Here is a 24,558-nt window from a genome sequence, read left to right as displayed (position 1 = left end):
TTTATCCATCCATCCATCCATCCATCCATCCATCCATCCAACCATCCTCCTGTTCATTCTTTCATCCAGGCCACTGGAGCTTTGACAGAGTATCAGGGAGCTCCCACCAAGTGTTATATAACTCACATGAAAATGAAATATCCAAAAGAGGGCGCATGAAATTTCCTCAAAGTGCCACCGGAGATAGATTTTGGGTGATTCAGCTCTCTTTAATCAGACGATGTGTGTGTACTAGGCTTCGGAACACAGTTGATGTATATTTAAAGTGGAATGTGCAGCTATAAATAGAGCAGGACTTTTATCAGCGTCTCAGAGGCTGCTGCAGAACTGTACCACTTCACTCTGGAATACTAACATGCCGACTGGCAGGCAAATGGAGCTGAGCTTTAACTGCTACCTGGAAATGGGTTGTAGACCAATTTAGCTTCCAAAATTATGCAACACAAAGCGTCCAAACCTGCCTCTTTCTTACTGAACATACCGAATGGAAGGTATGTATCTCTAAATGGACAGTTAAAGAAATAGGACATACAGTTTTAGGGACATGGTGATTTAAAGGGATAGTTCACCCATTTTGGAAAAAAATATATTATTTTCATTTCCCCCTAGCTGTTCTGTAGGACAGTAGTGGTGCTATCATCCTCTCATCATTACTGAGCCCCGGATACTGACTGGATGCTCCAAATGCTAACTGAATTTTCACTTAATCTCTTCTTAGACTAAAATCTGCTCCCATATATGCCGTGCAGTGAACTATCTTTTCATATCAGGAGTGGAAATCCGTCTTCTGTCAAACACATGGCTTGATTCAGTGACAGATGTAAGCCTCCAGCTGCCAGTCACTCGCCACATCTCTTTATTAATTTAATATCTGCCTGATATGTCTGTCGTAGAGGGTGGACTGTTCTCGCATGCCCTCTCTCCCTTTCTGATGAAAATTAGGAATATAGGAATCAAATTCATACTTTCTGCCCTTCCTATTTCATTTTCAGTTTTACCTGGGAGTCACGCATTTTTATTCTGATTTACTTAGGCCACGATTTTCAGTGTTAGTAATAATGAGCCTGTCGTCTTATCATGTCTCAAGCATAGGGCCTCTGCTCTTCAAAAATCACCTCATTTCACAGAGAATCATGAAAAAAAAAAAATTTCCTCATAAGAGAGCTACTTGGGGGTAAAAAAAAACAACAACAACAAAAATGTAGGTTTGGTCCACCTTGCTGTTTGTTCAGACAGGTGTCAAAGCTTTACCGGAGACTGTCACTCATAACGAATGTGTCTGTGTGACAGGAGTGCCTACAAAGCCTTCTTCATTTTACTCCCACCTTGATATCGTATTCCTCTCAAACCAACATCAATTATTCTCCCAGTACAAACAATGCCTTAGTTTGCTTTGGTTAGATGAGCTCTCGGTCTCCTTAAAGCTCAACTTAAGACTCGTCCATAACCTTTTTTTTTCCACGGTTAATAAAAGAGTCAAGGTTTATGTGTGGGCAGGGAATCGACTTGGCTTGCTTGTGCCATTCTTCACTCTGTTTGTGGAGGGGTTTGGTTGTTCATCTTCCAAAGGCCACAGAGTCTTTGTCTTCACAGGCCTGATCTCAGCCATGCAGCGTCCTGGGTAAATATTTCATGTCTACATCAGCACACTTCCCAGGCCACGTCATAACGCCATCTTTAATTTATCAGCTTGGAAATGTGTTGTTAAACTCATTCAGGGCATGGAATGAGCCTTGGATTTTGCAGCTGATTAAATTATTGCTTATCTTGTTGTCCTCCACTTTTGAAGATTGGGGAAGGGATTATGGGTTGGGCTCTGCCTGTTTGGTACGTGCAGTTTTTCAGCCTCTGCTGGCCTGTTTGAGATGAAAATTGGAAGAATGATGGATTTTGAGGGTGGGGTCCTGCATTTTGATTGAATATAAACAGGATTGGTCCAGCACAGTGCCACCACATGGCCAACAAGGCAATAAGCCTCACGCTTGATATCTTAGACATTCACAGGTCATATTTGACGAACCTTTGGGGGATGATGTGTTTTTGCAGTGACATCCAATATGCAAAATGAACCTGATGGACCCGGCACAGCACTACCAACAGGCCAAAAGGTCCCCAAGCTTCAAGAGATTGCTGTTTGGAAAAAAATGAGTGAATTAAAATGATAACACCATGGGCACCTGGCACCGATTGTGGGCAATGTCTTTGTCCTGTTTACTTGTTTTTTTGTACCAACTACTACCTGTTGCCCAGGATGAAGATCTTTCAGTTCATGTAGGATTTTTGTGTAGGTTTGGCTGGTATATATGATTCAGCTGCATGAAATAACTCACAGGCAAGCTGTTCTGGAAGGACAATTAATATTATTGCTTCAATTAAACATCAGTTAGTGAAACTTTTCAGACCACAAATTGGGAAACCAACAAACCTGATAGATAGCTTTTTTTCAGTGAACTCCAGTTGAATGCCACCAGAAACACTGTGGTTCTTTGGCTTTGTCCATTGAGTTAGAGATCAACCAGTGAGATTATTTCTGCCTTCAGTCCTGCCAAAGAGAAGGTTTATTGTTGGCTGTGTTTGTGCAGACAACAGGTATTATAGCAAACTCTGAGCTTTCACGTCTTCATCATAATTTTAACTTAGAGATCCAAATCGTTCCAAGTTCCAAGGTGCGCCTTTGCACTTCTCCATGTAGAAGGTCAGATTTATCCTAGTTCCGAGTGCAATGGTAAGCTCTATTACATTTAACGCGTATATCATAGTGTCACCACAGTGCCAAGACCCTTTTGTTGTTCCTCATGTCTTCCTGTGCCACAACACAAGGTGCAGGACACTGGTTCCTCTTCTGCCAGCTCTGCTGAATGTGCTGCTGAAAGAGCCAGAAACCGGTGAGCTCACCTGTTTTTTTTTAGCCCTGTAGATGGATCAGTAACCGCAGATTACTGCTGTCAGCAGCTTCACACTTAACTCTCCATAGTGAGACCAAACACAGGAAGGAGGAGCAGGACGAAGGCAGGACAAGGACACCAGCCCACCAGTGATGACAGCACGGGACCCTTGCCTGGCTCAGATCTGATAGAGATATCGATTACCAGCAAAGTCTTGGCTTGTGAATGAAACAGTGTGAAGGATCAGTCCTGTCTCTGTATTCATTTCAGTCAATAAATGTGCAAGGACGCTCTCCTTTTTGTCTCTGAAGTTGTTTTGGGAGTTGCTACAAAGCAAGTTTTTTTTATTATTATTATTTTTGGATTCAGTTTTATTTATGGCACACTTGCTCACCCATTACCTGAATCAGTCACTCATTTACATTTACTACTGCCATGACCTGCCTGGCTCTCTTTTCTCTTACAAGGGGCCAATTTGTTTTAGGCATTGTGTTTCACTTTCTCAGTGTAATGGGCTCCAACTGAAAATCCCAGTGATGTCCTAGTATTTCAGGAAGTGTCCGTATCTCTGCACAACATTGTCCTTGGTGGAAAGCAAAATGCAAGTGTACATTTCCTTCCTTGCATTCTGCCCCATTTTCATTGCTCTGTCTATCCACTTTTCATATCACATACATTAGGACCAGACAGGGTCTGGGCTCTGACACATGTGCCTTCATGCTCTCTCCATAATTGATGGAGGGTGATCTGTCTTTCTGTACCACTGGCTCATCGTTCTTGCCCTGCTGGCTCTGTTACCAAATATACCTGCTACTCTGCTTCTGCGTCTTTGGCTTTCTCAGCCTTTGTGCTTTGAGAAGTGACAGGTGTACATTTTAAGATTGAGCAGGGATTAGACCTGAAGAGATGTGTGAATTAACTGATTGGTCAGTTGGTCAATAGACAGAGCATTAATCGAGTACTTTACCCATTTCTTTGCCATTTATGAAATAAAAATCTCAAACATTTTCTCACTAAAGCTTCACAAGATGCTAAGTTTTGCTTACTTTTCTCTGTTCATATCATTATAAAATGAACACTTTTTTTTTTTTTTTTTTTTTTTTTTTACATTTTATAGACTAAACAATGAATCAAAAGAAAAATCAGTAATTGAATAAACAATGAAAATAATCATCAGGTACAGCCCTGATGTCAGTACATCATTACCATAATTTATTGTGACAGCTTAAAATAATTACCACAAATAAATGACACTGTAGTGGAGATGATTAGTCGCCTTCATCTCAGTGATGCTGCCAGTGCTGCTGTTTTGTAGTCAGCAGGCCACTTTTCCCATAAACCCTGCTGCTGTGTTTTTGCCCCCTCTCCTTCCTGGAATCACTTTGGATGTGTTGGTTTCATAGGATGAAAGGCGACAGGCTAATTGTTGAGCGATTATTTCCATTGGCCTTTCTCTCTTTCCACCATCTAGCTTTGTTTGATCCACAGAAAAATGGTAGTGGCAATGGTAATTTTGTTACAAATTAGCATTTCATGGTATTAACTTTTTAAAAGGGACTTAATGTTTGCTGTATAGGCATAATCTGCTTTGTACGTGTTGGTGTATTTGATAACAGTTTTACATTGGGAGCTGTTTAATGAGCGTATATGACTATCCTGTGGTTATCACGCCCAGGTAACTCTACAACTCAACACCCAGTGTTGGGTGGATTAAAGTGGATTAGTGAGCATACTGACTGGGACAAGGACTTGTGAGTGTGGTAGTGTTTTGTGACACTGGGCCTCCCAGCACAGCTCCAGCTCTCTGGAAGCACTGGATCATGGCTCGTCTTGCTGCCTCCCTGCGTGCTGGTAGGCCACATTCACTCACCTCCGTCCAGAATGATCACATTCAACGCCAAGTGTTACTGGAGGGCTGCCAGAGGTCGTCTCTACTTCTGTTCTCCACAACCCAAGCAGTGGTTGGTGAGTCTCGGTCTGAGCGCAGAGAACTGGCTGTCAGCCTAAAGAAATAGTTGTGTAGTGTGAAATGGGAGCAGCTTCTCTGCAGCAGCCTGTTAACTGCAGCCTGACAACATGTTCACACTGCAAGATTCTTGGTTGTTGTGCTGCACTGTTCTGACTTACAGCGCACAGAGCATCCAGGTAGTGATCTGCAGCTCCAAAGTTTTTGAAGAGTTTATGGAGTTATTTCATTTTAGATAGCTACTAAAACACCAATTAGATAGCATTATCAAAAATAAACAGAAGAAAAACCTTTGCCGCATGTCACCCCTTCTCTTTCCCCTGCATCTCCTGTCTCTCTCTATTGTGACTGCCAAGTAAAGCAAAAATATCAAAAATAATCTTAAAAAAAATAAACAGAAGAACTTTAAAAAAAAACAACCTCAGAGCTTACTGTTACCCCACAGTGGATTCATTGTTTTCCAAGCATCATTTTTCTGTCGTTTATTGCTGTAGCCTTCAAAATAAAGGATGTGTTGTTCTGTTTACAGTCTTTCAGCATTTCTAGAGAACAGGGAAGTTGTGGAAGGCTGCAGTCAACTTCTTGATTTCAAGTTCTACTGAACTGGAGTCAGAGATCTGGTTTCCACTCTAGTTGGGCTGTAAAGCATCCTCAGATGTGTGAGACAAGCTGTAAAACACACTCTGCTGCATTCATGTAAAATCTGCCACCCAGGGTTTGTTTGTCGGCTAGCAGGATATCTCAGAAAGTCACGAACGCATTGGAATCAGACTTGGTTGAAAGATTTGTCATGTGGCAAGGAAATACTGATTGATTTTTGACTCTGTTTGACCTGATTAATGGTGATTAATATTTGGTTAATATCCAAAATGTGAAACTGGCATGTCTTGGCAAATGTGTTGTGTTGGCGGAGGTCTGCTGAGTGCTTACTGTAGTTTTTATTGATTAAATCAATACACATCAAACATAACCAATGAAACAAGCAGCACTGTTGCTTCTCCATGTCAGGACCAGATGTAGCTGAATGTGTCTCTGCAAAGGCTGGGCAACACGGACAGAATCAAATATCACAATATTTTTTACCAAATACCTCTATCAGTAATGTAGGGATGACCGTTGGTGCTTTCATAACACATTTATATGCATAACACATTTATATGCAAGTAATATGACTATTATGATCAAGCAGCTCTAGATAAATATTAGAATAAATATTAGAAGTTCAGAAAACTGCGTTTCTGTAATGCAGGCTTTAACACCAGGAAACAGCAACATTTATGGCATCTCACAATATTACAATATCTAAAATCCCAGATGATATCTATTCTCATCAAAATATTGATGTAATGTTGATACATTATACATGATGATACATTCCCTAGTCTCTACTTTTCTGTCTGTCTGTATCTACTGGCTACTGAAAATCTAGCAGCCGCTGTAGGAAGTAATATTTTGGGAATAAACTCAAAAATTTGGAGATTTTAAAGTCACAAATTTATGAGAAAAAAACTCCCGATGATGATGATAATATTGCGATTCTGGGATCAAATCACGAGGATTTCCTTCTTACTAAATCCCAGAGGAGAAGAAAAAATATTTTTCCCAGTTTTTTTTCTTGCAAATTAGTGACTTTATAATCTCAGAAGTTTTATTTAATAAATTTGTGAGTTTTTTTTTTTCTTTAATCTCAGAGAATATGTGAGTTTTTTTCTTTGTAAATTTATGAGTCTATTCTAAAAAAAAATTGAGATTTTCCCCTCAGAATATTACCCCCACTCCCCAGGCTGCATAATTTTTTCCCCCCTAGAGTGGCCCTAATATGCCGTCACAGTTTTCCCTCCACATGTTGGTTAGATTTCTGTTAGCAGTCAGAGAGTGGCGGTGAGCTCAGAAAGTATGTTGAGCCAGCACAGAAATATAGGCTACCTGCCTGCCGACCTATTGTTCCTGGCAACAGCCTCCAACAAACGTAAACTTCATTGTGACTCATCCTCATATCATGCAAGTTTACATCCACAGTGTGTGCATGAATCCGTTGCCTCTGTAAGGTGTAAAAGTAGATTGTGGTAGGTGGATTTTGTGTCTGCCTTCCACAAATCTTATGGTGTGTGTGTGTCGTGTACTGCTTCTTTTTCTGCAGTGTGTCTCCAGGCTAGGCTGGGTTCATCAGATCGCCTCCTAAGATCTTTTTTCAGGAGGTAAAATGTTGACAAGGCAGCTTCCTGCAGGCCAGCTCTGCCTCACTGGAGGTGATCTGATAGCTGACTGTTGAAGTGTGTGTTTAAATCCCCTCCTGTTCGGCCTTTTCTCTTTGAAAAGGAGAGGTTTCACAGCACCGCCGAGAGCTTTTACACTGAAATGCCTCGCGCAGATGCAGGACCGCTGTGGCTGTCCAACTGAACCACAGCGAAATTGTTGTACTGCTGTTAAACATAAGTTGAACGACAAAATTGCACTTATAGTCCTTTTACAGATGAAGCACCTATGCTGTTGTGTCCTGCTCATGTTAGCGACCTAAACCCTAACTTTGCCATTATGCTCTGCCAACAAGCAAAAGAAAGGTCTACAAAAGAAAATGCTGCATTGTCACTTTGAGGCTTCGACACGTACGAAGTGACACAGGCAAAGGATGAAAATATCAGGAAAATACTTGCCATGCATAAGACAGCATTTGCAAAAATAAAGTAATAAAGACAACCCTCCATGTGTAGTTGCTTTGTTTCGCAAAAGCTGAGAAAGAGAAATATTGAGGCGGTTACACAGTGGATATGTATCTGTCTTGCAATAATTATATAGGATTATATTGTGCTGCTCTGCATTGCATTGTGCTGAATAAGCAAAGCCATGTGTGCAAAAACTTTGCATGTGCAAAACTAATCGTATAATCCAGGGGTGGGGAAAAAATTGATACAGCATGGTATCGCAGTATTTTGTGTGGCAATATTTCATCAATACACGGATGCCAAGTATTGATATTTTATCAGCAAGAGTTGACATTTCTGGCAGGTTTTTATGACAGAGCTGGTCAGTCTGTCTCAGTTTGCTGCAATAAAAATGACTGAAGTGAGATGAACAGAATGAAAACTTAATCTTATTAGATAAAACAGATATTGACAAAGTTTTCCCTCAAGGACATCATTTGCAGTTGAAAAAGGTAATAAATCGCAATATACATTATTGCAATACTCAGTATATCGCAAATGCTTATAATTACAATGTAGGTGTACACTGTAAATTACAGTGAGAGACTAGACTAAAATGAAATGATAAAGTTCAGTAACACACAATAAAGCTGCGGTAAAACAGGAATGTGAAATGCCGTGGTCGAAAGTGGACAGAGCATCACCTGATAGAGGGCACCGCCGTCAGCCATCGATCTGCCGAAAAAAGCAGAAAAACCGAGTTTCAGGTGTGAGTCAGCAGGCGTAGCCCAACGTGGGAGGCTGTTCCAGAGCTCTGGGACCATCACAGCAAAAGATCGATCACCTCTGGATTTAAACTCAGACTCTGGACCAGCCAAAAGGCCGAGAGTGGCAGATCTGAGAGGCCTCTGAGGAAGAACAAAGTTCACTGATGTTGTCTGGCCTTGTATGTGATTTAGGGCTGGGCCATGTGGAAAAAATAAATATATTTTTCTACTGAATATCTAGACTGATATTGTGACAATATTGTGCTTTCACAAAATATTTACACAAGGACATTTTGGATAAAAAGTCACTAGTACTGAAGATCTGATAACTAAGCAGGTGGAGGCCAGTAACAGAACAGCTCCAACAGGCTGATTAGCTCAGACAGCTGCATCTCTTTACTGGAATGCAGCCTTTAATCCCTCTAAACCCCCACAACCTGCACATGGGCTTTTATTGAACCCTGCTAACCAAACTCCTGTTTTTCTCTCAAAAATATTTCTTAAAAGATTGCCACTTCAGCCTTTAAGGACATATTCCTTTTTGTAAAGCTCAGGTTCTTATGTATAAAAAAAAAAAAAAAACACCTAGAAATTTAAAATAACCATACTTTTCTTTTACTTGTTCATATTTTCATCCTTTTATTTGGGGATTTTTTTTTTTCACAAGACTCTACACTATACATCTTACTGGCCAATTTATCGATGTTTTTGTATTTTTATATATTTTTGTAGGGGAAAAAAATATTTTCTTCATGCATGAGAAAATATTCTCCTGGTATTTCTTTTTTTCTTTTTCTTTTTCTTTTTTTTTTTTGGTAATTTCTGTTCAATCCATTCAATGCAAATGCATTAAGATGACCTTCCTTTATAGCTCAGGGGTTTTCACAGTGAAATTAAAGCCTGAGCAGATCAAAGCAAACAATGTTAAGCTTCACAATCCCATATTACATTCGCCTAATTCAATCAGTCCGCGTGAAATTAAATGAAATGCCAATGCACAATGTTTATGTTCTCATAATGCAATTAAAGCCAACATTCCTCTCCATTTATTTTGTCAAAAGAGGGCTTCATCCATCTTTATAACCATCATATGTGTAAGAGCTCTTCTAATTTTTTTATTTCAAATTTTAGGGCACTCCTGTGGGGCTGCCACTCATGTGGTGACCTCCATATTCAAGAAAAAAATGTGAAGAAAGACCAGTTTACTAATTGATGGTACAGGATCACTCTCTGGGTTATTATTATTATTATTATTATTATTATTATTATTTTTACAAGGAATTGTATAGTAAGTAAAAACAGTGTGTCACAAGTCTGTTAAAGTTACTGACATCACCCACTGATGCTAAAGTCACACTGATCATATGTGAACAGCAGGAGTGGCTTGACACAGTATATGTGAACACAGTATTTGCTCAGGTGGAAATTTGTGTGAATCTCACAATCTATCTGACAACCAAGGCACAAAACGAGTGACCACTTTAATCAGAAGAGTTTTGAAACTTTGTCAGACTCTTTCCTACATAAGATTGCTTTACTATAAATTAAACCTGATCTGCCTCCACAGTAGCATCACAAGCCTGTTGAATCTCGATTTCCATGTGGCGACTTCTATACTCCAAGGCCAGTTTATTTAGCACTGAAGTGTATGGTCATGTATAATCAAGAGGACCCACATAGTAAAAGTAGGTAGCATAAATGCTTATAAAAACTATATAAATTCCACAGAGGATATTGGCGATGCTGTTGCAAAGCCAGGAACAAAAGGATTAATTGATATGGAATACTAATCCTGACAGAAGACTGTCTTGTCACAAAATATGTCAAAAAAAAAAATTTTTTTTTAATTAATTTATTTTTTTATTTATATCGTACATACACAGAACGTACCCTCTCATGCATACATATACTGACTTATACTGCAAGCTCACAATAATAATAGTGGCAGTGATGAAAATGTTAATAATGCTGACAATAATAACAGCAATGACCTGATACAAATATCACGAGAGTATTTAAAATAAAAAATAAATAAATAAATAAAAAGGAAAAAAAAAAATGAAACAAAAACCCTCATAATCACACACACGCACATCCACACACACACACGCACGCACACATACACAAACACACAATGTTGTGGTCTCTGCAGCTCTCGTTTACCGGGAGTCATAGATTAAACTCCATACCTGCAAAAAGATTTTTTCTCTCTTGTTGTCCTCCATTATTGCCCTTTCCATATTCAAATAATATTTCATCAGGTTTTTCCAATGTAATATGGTGGGGGCTTCAGTGTTTTTCCAATGTTGGAGAATTAATTTCTTAAAAACTAAAGATGAATATAGAATTTGCCAAGTCGCTGGATATCTTAATCTCCCCATACTTTGAAAAATACAAATTTCTGGTGATAATACCACCTTTGTGTTATGTCACCTTTGTTTTATATGTCAACAAAAGCTACTGATCACTGTGGGCGCTCTGTCATGTGTCAAGTGGTGTCATCAAAGCTGCCTGCATGTCATCCAGCCCATCTCACCATGAATTTTTCAAACTGGTGCGAGCACAGTCATGCTTCCAGTATGACTGTATGGCTAGAGACATCCAGCACCAGCGGACACTTTTAAGATGTGACAGTGGAGCTGCAAGTTAGCTTTGATGTCAGCCCGAGCCGAGCCACTTCAAAAAGCCCAGGCCCATGTGGAGAATATGGAATGAGCTGCGGCGTTTTATGCAGAAGCCTCATAAATATAGTCTAAACGGGACAAAGCACCTCACAATTTTTAGCATTCCACGTTGTGTGTTTTAAAATGATGAAAGTGTGCATGGGTGGGTTATTATTATATTTTTATTCACAAAGGGCTTATAGAAAAAAAATCCATTAGTCATTTTGGTCAGTGCACTTCAGTGAGAGTGGAGGATTCCCCCAGAGAGCTGTCAAAACGCACATCATCATGCTTAAATGAAAATGCTTAAAGGGAATTGTGCTGCACCAGGGATTGCAATTTGATTCTACTGTGTATTGCAATATATTGCAATTTATTATTCCATTATTCTATATTTGCCTGTTGTTTAATTAGGAATTATCAGAGGTAAAGAGCAATAAAATGCCATATCACTTAATGTTATTAGATGAAACTGTCTAGTGTTTCAAACACTCTTTCAGATACGTGCTTTACACTTTGCTGTCTACATATATTACTAGAGAAAGAGCACAGATATGCACAAACACACACTGTATACTGCCTAGCAACCATATTGAATGAGTAAATCAGTGTTTCATTTTGAGGCATTGGTTGAGGATTACCTAGCCGTCTGGCCCAATAGAAACAGTTGCCCTTGATTTGTATGGAGCATATGAAGCCATATGAATTGAAATGAGTGTGTGTTTTCGTGTGTGCAAGGCATGTTTGTGTCAATGTCATCTTCGGACCCTCTTTTTTCCACACTCTGCAGCGCTCCCCACAACATTTGCTCATGTTATTCCGGCGACAGCAGCAGCCACCTGCACTACAGCACCTCAGGGTGCTACCTTTTACAGGCCAGGCACCTGCCCGCCGGGCAACTGTTGCCTGGCAACCAGGCAGAGGATGACATGCATTAAAGTGAGACTTTCCATCACACAGCTGCCTCTCTCGGGCGTGAGGCAGGGAGAACTCCGCCAATCACAGTGCACAGCCCGACCTGCAGCACTGATCTTGATCTCAGAGTGCTGACCTGCAGTGTCATGTGTTTTTGTGCAGCTGAGGAAGAAGACAGTTTAACATTTAGAGGGCAGTTAAGTGTAGGATTATAGTACAATGTAATCTATATTACCCAGCCTGAAGATTTTAAAGAAAATACACTGATTGGTCTAATGGGGGCACTATAATAATAGTTGTTACTTAAAAACACAATATGCTGAAAAGCCGCTACACCATTAATGCGATTCTGATGAAACTTGAAGGGACGATGCACCTTGTGACTGACTGGCCAAAGGGTTTGCTACATCATTCGTGTGGGCCAACACTTGTATTTACCTGCGGTGCCGTGTGTTTTCGCAGGTTGCTTTAAGGATGACCGCATCGTGTTTTGGACGTGGATGTTCTCCACCTACTTCATGGAGAAGTGGGCACCCCGGCAGGACGATATGCTGTTCTACGTACGCAGGAAGCTCTCCTACGTCAGTGCAGACAACACTGAAGGGAAAAAGGTAAGGGGAGATGGACTGCATTTCATGGTTGGTCGGGGTGGCTCAGAGTTTAACACTATGGCCTCATAGACAGGGTTCCATGGGTCCTCTTTCCACCACAGTTTACCGCCACCCTGTTGTCATTTCCTGGTTTTGTCTTTCTAAATTTCTGTGTCAGCCTGAATAACCTCCTCCTCTGCACTCCACTTCACCCCTCCATTCCTCGACTTCATTCACAACCTCTCTGAAACTGCACATTCTGCAGATAAAACTATCCCAATTTCACATCCGTTGCACACATGCTTCTGTGGCTGCAATGAGCAGCACTGTGTTAGAGACAGACCATCCAAAGCATCTTACCTTGTAGCTTAAAGTTTGCAGCTTCACCACATTTTCATGTCGGAGGTCAAAGACAAAATAATCAAATAATCCAACTAGAGCCTTGTGAATTCAAGGCCTTAACTTTGAGCTCTCAGCACACTGTAGCGGTTTAGAAATTGCGTAGTGCAACTTTAAGGCTTTTCTTTCTCAAAAACACACTAAACAAGACAAGCTTCCTTGAATTTGTGCTTAGTTAGGCTACTGGAAGTGGTCATCTTTTGTGTTAAGTGCAAATCTACTTCCAGAGAGAAAAATGTCAAAAAAAAAAAAAGAATCATTACATCGGTAATGCTTTGTCAAAGGGTTCAATCAAAGCTTTTGTATGGCCCTGTTTCTTATTTTAATGGATCACTACATTATGACTTTTAATCTGCACTGGGCAACTTTACACACTGGCAACTCACAACGAGAGGTAACTGATTGAATTTGGGGGTTTATTCATTCTTGGTGAATTCAGCTTTCTCTGGACAAGGAACCTGCTCAAGTTTGGGTTTCGATTTAAAGTTTTGATTACTTCTTGTGCAAAGAAGATTCCCCACCTGTGACTAACTGACACTATGCTTTAATTTGGGCAAATAGCTCTTAATCTGCAGGGATGGGGTATGTTCTTCTCTGTAGAAACCCTGGCTTTGTGATGTAGGCTTATGGGGCAGCTGGATTTCTAGATGAATTTCCTCCCCTGTGCAGCTCCAAGACCAGGGAATATGACCTGTAAAAACATGTTAGATCAAGAGCATTGAGTTGAAATCAGATTTCGCTGTTGAATAACCCAAACAAGATTTAATGAGCTTAAGAAATCTTTGATCTTCCATCAGTACCTGTTTCCAGAGGTACTGATGGAAGATCAGAAGATTGATACAGGACTAATCTGAACAGGTTACTCGGTCTTTTCATGTCATATTGCCAGACCCATCTGGCCCACGGGTTCTAAAGCCTGTAACCATCCTCAGGATTAATAGCATGAAGAAAGACTGAGGAGGAACAGTTGCCATAGAAGACCTGCACATTGAAATCCCCCATGAGCCTCACGTCATAGTTCTCCACAGTCAGGAGGTGGATGGTGTCTGGAAAGGTGGAACAAAATGACATAGTGTGAGACTACCCAGAGATCTTCCTTTGCTGCGGTACAAACAAAGCTCAAAGTAACAAATTACATTCATGCTCATTACTGAATTGAGTAGTTTATTTGTGTGCTTGAACTTTATCGACTGCATTTTTACTGAGGCATCATACTTTGCTACATTTTAAATTGTTGTAGTTTCCCCATAAGCACTGCATCATAAATTGGGCAAATGTAGCTTGTATCTTGTATTTCTATCAAACGCCCATGGCAAAACATGTGGATGTAATGTTAAAGCAAAATGGGCTCTTGGTAAAGTGTTGGGTTGTATAGTTCCCTGGCATGATCTGAGTCCACATGGTGGTGAAATATGCTCACTAGCTGCTCTGTGCTCCCCTGGACTGCTAATCCACAATACTAGATTTATGTCTCTCCATTCACTTAGATTATCCTAATCTAAAAAAAGTCCCAGTTTCCAAAATTTAACAGCTCTTTTCTTGTTATTTTCCTATTTGAATTTAAAAGTACATCTGGCAGGTAGAGGCTGTAGGAAACTTCAGCATAGTACCTTTGAGCTCAGAATAAACAACCCGATGGTGCTTTAGAAAAAACTCTCTCTACTACTTTTGACTCGCTCACAATCCTGTGAGGAATCAGTGTTAAATAAATAGTGTCCCATATTATTAGAAATCATATATATAGATAAAGCCACTTAACTGGGTTACTCGGTCGGTCTGGTGACTTGTAAGTGAAAATGGCCGGTACGTAAGCCAGACACACTATTAATTTGGCCACAAAGATGGATCCAAGCAAGGGACTGCAGCCTAGGGGAAAGCTGTAGAATACAAAGGAATTAGAAGTGAACTTTGCTGTGAGCTGATCTGTGATATTGGATCTGACTTTGGGTTTAGATGATAATGGAATAAGATGAAGTCACTGTTGCAGATAATCTACCACTGTGGTCGCTGCAGCCAACTCCTGCAGATACCCAAGATTGATCACTGGAGCAACATGATCTATTACGGCCTTTTTATAAATTTAGGTGCACAACATTTTGCATCCTCACCAGTGTCAAGGTTACATGAGCAAATAGCTGAGGATATGGTGTGATGTGGCATTTCTGGTAATAACATATTGCATGTCTTTTCCAGTGTCTAACAATTTTAAGAATAACTGCCTTAATCCACTCAAATTGTTTAATTAGTAAAGTTTGAATTTTATAATGTGTAGTAGGATTTATACAGTCTGAAATGGCATAAAAATGAATTGTGTTCAATGAAGAAAACAAAAAAGAATAAACCGTACAATCTCTCTCCATGTGTGGTGGCTATTGCTCCCTGAGTGCGGAATGATACAGAAGTGCACAAGCTACCAGATATTCTCAGATGTTGAACAGGAAAAATATAATAATTTGAGCAAAACTATTGTCCTTGTTCACTCAATAGTTGCGTGCAGTTTAGTTTGGGAACGTGATGTTTATCATTTTTTGAGTAGATTAAGACGGTTATTTTTCAGAATGTTAGCTGGGGGGAAGTCCACCTCAATAGCAGGAGGCTAACAGTTAGCATTTGGAGCATCCAGCCAGTATCCAGCACTCAGAAATGATGAGAGAAATATATCACCAATACTATCCTACATAACAGCTAGGTGGAAGTCAAATAACATATATATTTTTTCAGATGACTTAATTGTCCCTTTAAGCTTATGCAGTCTGATGTATCTCCTGAGGCTGGTTGAATGGCTTGGTCATTAAACTAGTTTGTTGCAACAGTGTATATTGCTCTTTTGAGCTACAGAAGTACAGGTTTGCTACCTTATCTTTAAGAAGATGGATTTTGCTGAGTAGAAATCTTTCCAAGCCCTTAAATTCATTCCCATCTTTGAGATAAAACCCCAATTAGAAAGCCATGGGGGTGAGAGGGATAGCAGCAGCTCCACCACCGCCTGCATGGCCTCTTGCGCACGTCCCCTCCACTGTCCTGCTGCATTTCTGACCCGTGTGGTCCGTCCAAAACACGACAACAGAGTTTTTCGTCTAATGAACGTATTGCAGTGATGGATTCAATACTTAATTAGGGACCTGATAATGCAGTACAATGGAGCCTGAAATTGTGCTTGCCTGTGGCTCCTGCTCTAAAACCAGCAGTGGGTCACCATTAGTCTTCTAGCTCAGGATCTGTTAGTGGAAAAATGGATAAGGTAGGACAACAAACCGACTTTATTCCATTCGAAAGTCCTTCACTGTTAGCTTGTAGACGATTTTTAGCGTGAGGCCAAAAATAGTGGCCAAACCTATCTGCAGTATGTTCTGTAACTCAGTAGAGGGTGGCTTTGAAATGCCTCAACAGTATTCAGCTCTAAATTCTCAACAAACTGTTGTTTTAATGATGTCTAATGTTCAGAGTTTTAGTTCTTTGAAAGTTTCATTAGTGGTCTCTTGAATTCTCAGTTTCTTCCACATCTGCTCCTCTGTGCCTGGACCTTCAGTGAGAGTTTAAATTGGTAAATGTCACGATTAATTAAAATGAAAATGGAGGCTGCAATTAGAGGGCTTGCAATTTGAAACCTCATCAGCTAATCAAATTGGCTAAATTCCTTTAGTGATCAAGGTAGTCCACTCAAAGGATGTCTGTCTGTTTTGTGAAGATATTTTTTGACGAGATGCATATAGATAGATAGATCAGATAGAAGTTGTGTTGTGAAGTACAACAAAAGGCTTTGTCAGTCCAGATTCCAGTGGAACAATGAGAGAATGTCTTTTGGAAGAATGGATTCCCATCCCTTCAATAGAGCAGCAGAAAATTTGGACTCTATTCCAAGGAGCTGTTCTGGTGGCTTGTGGTGGCTCAGCACTTTACTAGGATGTTTAATGTTGGTTTTTCCTTTGAATGGTCACCCATCTGTTTATTTCTGCAGTCTATACATCTTCTGTGATGGATTTACCCCTGTATGATTGTGGAATGTCAGTATGGACAGTGTGGACTTTTACAATACTATATGAACTTCTAGAAAGAAATGCAGCGCAAACTGCATCACCTCTGTGTTAGTGTTTGGGGGACTGTAAGTTTAAATTTACAACTCTATTTACAGAGAGGGAGACCTCTTTGCTTCCATTCCCTATTCCCACAAAGAACAAAGCAATGCAAAGCACAATAAGTCATTTTTATACACTTGTTTTTATGTAATGATCTGTTATTACTGCCCCCTAGCACCACTTTTTGTTTTACTTTTATATTTGTAGAGCTGATGTTTGATGGACACAATGCAAAACAATACATGTTCCATTTTTACATCTGGTCAGTTACCAGTTGAACCTTATTGATCAGCATAACCTACCTAAAAGCCAGTGAGGTCAAAAGCCATGGAGACGTTAAATAACTTCTGCCATAGTGTTATTCCTCAAGAGGAGAACATGATCTTATGAGGCTGTTGTCTATGTTAAAGAGCTGAAATTGAGGTTTTGTAGCCTTTTTGAAAAGCTCTATCTGCTGCTGTTCCCTCTCCTGCAGCAGCGTCTGAAGCAAAGGGCGGGTCTGGTGATGAATCCCTCTGGTGTCACATTTTGTTTTGTGTGACATTTCATCAGAGGGGCTCTATTCTCAGCTCTATGCTCTGAGAACAAATATGACGTAGAAGAGTTGCTCACCCACGCAAACAAGACACGAGGCTAATCTGAATGATTTTCATGTGTATCTCAAATCATTCACAATTCATTTTGTTCAATGTAGCAAGGTTGTTGGGGGGGGGGTTGTCGGGGGCATCCTGTTGTTTCTGTGCAGTATAGCCCCCCTGCCAGCATTTAGCTGCCATCTAGATTCTACTATAAATCTGGCATAATATGAATTCTGAAATCAGATATAGGCCTGAACAATATGGTAAAAAATCATATTGTAATTATGTATCTTATGAGCACAATATGATTAACAATTTTAGTGCAAATGCTAATCATACATTTCATTTTCACTTAAAAAATATTAAGATGATGATGATAAGCTTTTGTAAACAAGTTTTCTAACATCTGGAGAACACCCATTGTCGCTCAGGGTGTCTCTGTAGCACCACAATACTTTATTTGTAGGAGTTTTTGTCACACTACTCATTTTACCTTTATCAAAAAGTTTGACCTGCATTATTTCAATTATTTGTTCAGCCCTAATCAAATACTCACATTATTAAAATCTTTCCCTCTACTTGGAGTCAGAAGAAATATTTCATTCATTGCAGGTTTATAGTTGGACAGAATGGGGATGATTCAGTTAACTGAAATTTTTTAGACAGCATAAAATAACTTCCAAAAATACACCTTTTCCGTTAAGTAAAACCAAGGGATTTTCACTTAAAGTAATTTCAATTCAATTTTATTTATTTTATTAATTTTTTGCAAATATTTTCAAATAGGTGTATGCTATATTATAGAAAATTGGCTTAACAAAGTTTAAAAAGTAAATTTTTTATTTGTCACTTTAAAGCAATTAATTAAGTTGTGAAAGGTCTATCAAATTGTTTGTTCTTGGTGCAAGGTAGCTCTGCAGACACAACCTGCCGATCTACTGTCCCGTTCAAGGAAAATAACAAGAAAAGAGACATTTAATTTCCTCAAAAAAATGGGAACCGGGATTTATCTCATTTTACATTGGCATAATCCGCTTTGTTCACATTCGTTGATTTACTAGTGCTATTTTGGGAGCTGTTTTGCTGCACTGTGGAAGTCAATGGAGAGATAAAAATACAGTATTGTGGCTTAGCAGTTCAGTGGAGCAACTAATGAGGACATTTCACCACCATGTGAGGTCACATGAAGTCATGTGAAGCCCAGGTAACTATACAACCAAACCTCTACCAAACTTCAGTTTTGCTTTAACCCTCCTCCATACTCCCTCACTGTCTGTTTTTCTCTGTCTGAGTAAATAATAGGACATGCATCCCCCCAATGTGCATCCACACTGAAATAGATCACATTAGTGCATTCATAGGATTCATTTAAAGGAACTCCCATTTATTTTTCCAGTTGTGAGTCTTCTTTGCATTTGTTCTTGGTGCTTAGTAACCTTTTAGTTTGAGTTGAGGAACATTTAAGTGGACAAGAATAACCCTGAGGTCAATGCAGCACACTTCGACTCGGCTTAGATCATGAGCAGATCACTCAGCCATGGAGGAGGAACAATGAGGGTGTTTTTATGTGTGAGCATGGCTTTCAATTAAAATATGGCTCCTCGCTCATCTGGTTTCTGCAGTTACATTGTATCTGTTTATTCAGTTTTCCATCTGCCGTATGCTACTGAGGAAAGCTGAAAAGATACAGTGTCCATGTTATTTGGAATATGGTAATGGTAAGAGAGGCCTGGTAATTATTGTTTTTATTTATTCAGCAGTTATGTAGAAACATGACATAGAAAGCGGTGATCACATACTAACATCATAAAAAATTCACACAAATCACTTAATCACAATTACTTTACATTTCATTAAATTAGGTAGAAGGGGATGTAGACAGGAGAGGAACTCAAAATTCTGGCTGTAAATAGAGTTTAGGATCAGTCCAGTCTAATATCAGTATTGGGTGCCAGTACTGATAAAATTCATTGATCGGACATCGGAGTGATGTCATTAATCCGCGATCCAGATTCGGTTGTCTGATGTTTTTATGATTTAGAAATATGTAATAATGCAAGTTTAACCCCATAGCCAAAATCTTGTAGCACATAATTATTAATTAAACAGTTCAACAAAGATTTTCAGTTTTTTTCTTCTAACAGAATTCTGAATTAGATGTACAGATGAAGTTTGGGCTCGACCATTAGTCTGCAACTGATTGACCTAGTAAAGGGCTTTATACCTGGGCAGTAAATATTGCCGGCCTTAATAAATTTTTAATGAGAGGCGAGTGGCAGAGCAACACGGGACAAGTGATGCAGGCAGACGGAGCGGGACATGGGCTCGTCCTCACCCATGCTTTTAGATGCACAGGCCTGCCTGCCACTTCAACAAAGTTGATTCATCCTGAACTTTTGACTGGTGTGACGTGGAAATCATTCACCCTGTTGACTAGTCAGCAGACACTAGGTATATTATGTTATGTCTAGGTCTACCATCAAAAGATGAAATTCACCCAGCTCAGATGTGGAAGGCAGCACAGGCTGTACCCCCTGCTCTCCTGCTGCTTCTGCTCCCATAAAAAAAACTAAACTGATGATCTCCCACTCCTGTTTCACAGCTCTTTTGCCCACAACCTTTAACTGACTACAGTGTTTACTTTGCCCGTAGGCAAATTTGTACATTTGGAACACCTTTAGATATTTTTAGGGGAATTGGATCAGACCTGAAAAAAAGTAGACCGGTGCATTTCTAATTGTAAAGAGGTCAATAGGATATACAGTACAAGAGGAAATCTTTGGAGATTTGAAATGGCGTCAGTGGAAGGATCTGCGCACCACCAGAACACCACAGGGGTATAAATATGTATTAAATAATCAACCTACCCATGTCTTTACTTTGATTATTCCATGTGCACTTTCAATTTAAATGCAGCTCTTATTGTAAGCTGATGATCTCTGGTTGCTAAATGACCTTTTGAAGATTGTACCAGTTACTGAACTGCCACAAGAATACAAACAACACCAAAGATTGTGTTTCAGTTGTAGTTATTGCTAACTGTTTTTGACATTGTTTAAACAGAGACAGAGTCCAGTCACATCTAGGGTTGGGAACCGGAACCGGTTCTTTTTCAGAACCGGTTTCTGAAATTGAAGAAACGGAAACCGGATCCATCATTTTCGCAAAACCCGTTCCCATAACGATTCCTGTAATTTCTCATCTGCATTCATATTTGCTCAGTTGTGTGCACTGAAGTGACTGTGGTGACGTCACGTCACCTAACAAGACGAGCGGGGCCCCGGGTGGATACCCCCCCCTGCACTGCTATGAAGATGTCGTACCGTCATTATCAAGCGCGGGAGGAGTGCAGCCCTGCAGCGTAACCAAACATGTCGAAGCCAGAAAAACGCAACTTAACTTAACTAGGGTCCTATAATTTCCGTGAATATGGGAATCAGCGGAATTAGAAAACAACTGCACCGGCACCGGACGAGTCCAAAAGGCAAAGAAACTTTCCAGCTACAGCACGCACTGACATAGATTGTGTACCAAAGCGAAGTAAAGAGTTGCCATAACCGCTCTGTTGTCACTGGCTAACAGCAGCACACTGTCTTAGCTTGTCTTTTCAGAGAAGAGGTATCACTTTGGCTTATTTTTCATATTCAATCTATGTATCACAGGCATACTCCTGCTCATTCATTGGTAGTTGAATTGTTAGGTCTGTTTGATAAGTAATTTACATTTTTAAAACTAAATAATAATATAACATATTGTTAAATTATTGGAGTCAAGCTGACTGGTAAACATCTACTCCTTCAGATAATTATTATGTTCTAGAACTCAAAAACATACACTACATACACTACTTACACTAACCCAACCCCCACCCCCAAGCTGGCAGCAGCTTGTTGTTTATTACTGTTTTATTTTTAAGTATAATGGGGTCATAAAAAAAATACAAAAATGTATATTTGGAACTGTTATCAGAACCGGTAGGAACCAGAATCGTTAAGAGGAATCGTTAAGGAATCGGAATTGTTAAATCCAAACGGGTCCCAACCCTAGTCAACATCACAATCGGTGGAATGTTTGATGCTATTTGAATGTTTTCAGTTGTTTGACTCAGACAACACCATTTCCAGCGTCAAATGAATGAATTATAATCAATTCCAGTCAGTCATCAAGAAATTGCAGCATCATCGGGTCTCTGGTACAGCTTATGGTGGCCTGTTATTGACGCAAATACCAGTCATATTTTTTCACAGTAGGAATGAGTAAGCTAGCTGATTTGTGTAGTGGTCCAACACAAGTGTCTTCTGAAGAGATCATCTATAACAATGCTAAATAGTGGAGCAACAACAACAACAACAATAATAATAATAATGATAGTAATAATAATAATAATAATAATAATAATACATTGCTTTGTCATTTGCTTTTTGGCTTGAGAACAATTGTGTCACATGTATCTTCATCTATTGGCAGCTGAAGATGTGAGAGGGTGTAGAGCAGAAAGTGCATTTAGAAAGCCAGAAATCTCAGCAGCTGGCCAAGTGATCATTGAGTCATTGGTATTGATCAACAACACCACCAACCTCCGCAGATATATATTGTGGTCATGATGTTTTGCGGGATAGTAAAAACTTTACTTAATGCACCCTCTAGGTACATTATGCCCGAGTGGTATGGAAAAGAAGAGAGCTGACATCTTGTACCTCTACACCTTCAGCTTCAACCCTCTGCCACATGAAAACATTGCCTATTCATAGAGCTTGTGGGACAGTTGGAATCAAAGTGAGGAATATTACAGTCATTTATAATCATTTGTCAGCAGGATAAGAATAACACAGTGTCGTTCTATTTGGTAGACCAGCATTGTCATTCTCACTTCTTATCAGTCAGGAGGGGAAATGAGCAGTTTGACACAAAGGCCAAACACATATGAGATAAATCGCACTGGCAACGGCATAGAGATGATCAGTTTTCCCAGTTTGTCATTGCTTCACTCAGACACTAACTTCACTGCAGCCAGGCACCAGCAAGGACCAGACCAGAAGCTAAATACCTCAAACACATGTAGCGCACAGGCAGTTTTCTAAATGTGACCTCCATTCATTTACAGCACACTTTACATAATGCTTTCTGTCATTCAGGATGTCTGCACATTTCGAATAGTCAAATTTTAGACTTTTTTTAGACATTATTATTGCTACATGGAACTGGATCTAAGACCAATTTTACAGCTAAACTAAATGAAAATCTATCAGCTAATGATCAGACTAATGAAAGTTCTAATACTGTAAACAAGACATTAAAAAAGATGCCAGGAAACTTACTGATAGTTAGTTATTGAATTAAATCACATTCATGTGGGTCAAACTCAATATTACCAAATGCAAAAGATGTAATGTGATATAGAGCACAAGAAAATATAGCCAGTGCTACTTCTGGTTCCATCTTTTGCTTAAACTACACAATCCATTGCATTTTTCTTATTTTATTTATCTTACTTTCCAACTCTGCTTTGGCTAGGCTAAATATCACTGTATGTGAGGAAGCTATATTTGTATTGTTCCATAGCACAGCATACAGCTCCCAAAATAACACTTTTAACACATAAACAAACACAAACAAAGTGGATTATGCCAGTGTAAAAAACAAGTCCCCACTGTATAAGTGAATAAAACAAATCTTTTCTTATATCCCTGTTGGAGTTGGAAAGTAGATCTGGCACGGAGCATGTGCAGGTTAACAATGTAACCTTACACCAGGAAGAGATGACCTGATAGTACTTTAACAAATAATTGTAATTACAATAAGAAAAAAATTATACAGGACTTGGCTTTGTTTTGCATATGTTTATGGACTAAAAGTGTTATTTTGGGAGCTGTTTCGCTATGAATGTGAATGGAGATAGAAATACAGTATTCTGGATGGCATAGCTAATGAGGACATTTCAACACCATGTGGACCGCCCAATTCTGCTTTCAAATTAAAATCATTTAAGACTTCAGAGTTTAAAAGGACCCACAGATCAAATGAAATGTGCATACATAAATGCCAGAGTAACGTGCTTTACTTCATCTGGTTTTTGTGGTCATATTGCTGTTTGATGTCCAAATAATAAGAGTGTAGATCCAAGTGGGGCAGAAAAGTAAGGCAGTGCTCTTGCATCCTATCTCGTAGTCTCATATTTGTGTACAGTGCTTATCTGGACTGAGTCTCTGTCTGCCTTTTGTAGTTTATTCTGCATCTCTGTTCCCCCATCCATGGGTTGTCATGGTTACATGGCATTGTTCTTTGGCCCAGGTTGGGTTTACCATCATCTCTAGGTCTGCCTCATTGTATTCTGACTTATTAAAACACACATAAGTGCAGATTTGGGGAGAACCTGTGTGTGTATTAGGGGTGTTTTGTTCACTGAAAAAAAAAAAAAAAAAAACAGCAGCACATGTATGCATGTGTAAATCTGTACTTTAAGTCCGACATGTGTGAATGTGCATCCATGTGTGATTAGTACCGTAACTAACCCTAACCCTAACTACCACATCGATGTACAGATATACACATGTATATCTCTCAACAGGCAGGCTTCTTCTTGCAGCTGTTAGCAGCAAGAGACAATTTTATTTCACTGTTGTACTTTAACACATATTATAATACATATTTTCACTTGTTTAGTGTAGTATTTCTCAGCTTAGCCACAGCTATAAATAGTCTTGTTTTTATTGTTATTGTCTTACTCTTATTGTGTCCTTGTTCACAAAATTCAGATTAGTACTTTATTACTTTGGCGCACAGCTACAATCCAAAGGCGAACTTTGCACAGAATCTGGACTTGTTTATGCTCATCGGTTTTAAACCAAAGGTTCTCCAATGACAGCCATAAGGTTGCAATAATCGCTTCTTTTCTACTTCACTCATTGCTATGTTTTTCATGGATGCTCAATGAAAAATTTCGCTGCCGTCTCTCCATACGAACTTCATGGGATCACATGGGTGCACGTTTGACATTCAGCAGCTGTGATTAGTCACAGGTGATGGACACATGTGATGTGTTACACCAGGAATCGAAAGGATGTTTGGAATATTCAA

The 24,558-nt window shown here is 39.5% G+C and overlaps 1 protein-coding gene across 1 annotated transcript in view; it reads left to right on the top strand.

The window, feature by feature from the left end:
- The window catches only part of kiaa0930, a 50,403-nt gene that overhangs the window by 10,133 nt on the left and 15,712 nt on the right, over positions 1–24,558 (top strand). Inside the window, 1 exon segment of the mRNA XM_030045811.1 lies at positions 12,301–12,449. Coding sequence (XP_029901671.1) covers positions 12,301–12,449 — 149 coding nt within the window.

The sequence above is a fragment of the Myripristis murdjan genome, chromosome 23 (assembly GCF_902150065.1).
Source record: "Myripristis murdjan chromosome 23, fMyrMur1.1, whole genome shotgun sequence".
In the NCBI taxonomy this organism is placed as follows: Eukaryota; Metazoa; Chordata; class Actinopteri; order Holocentriformes; family Holocentridae; genus Myripristis; species Myripristis murdjan.
The sequence above is the reverse complement of the archived record's forward strand: the minus strand, read 5'-3'. Positions and strand labels throughout refer to the sequence as shown.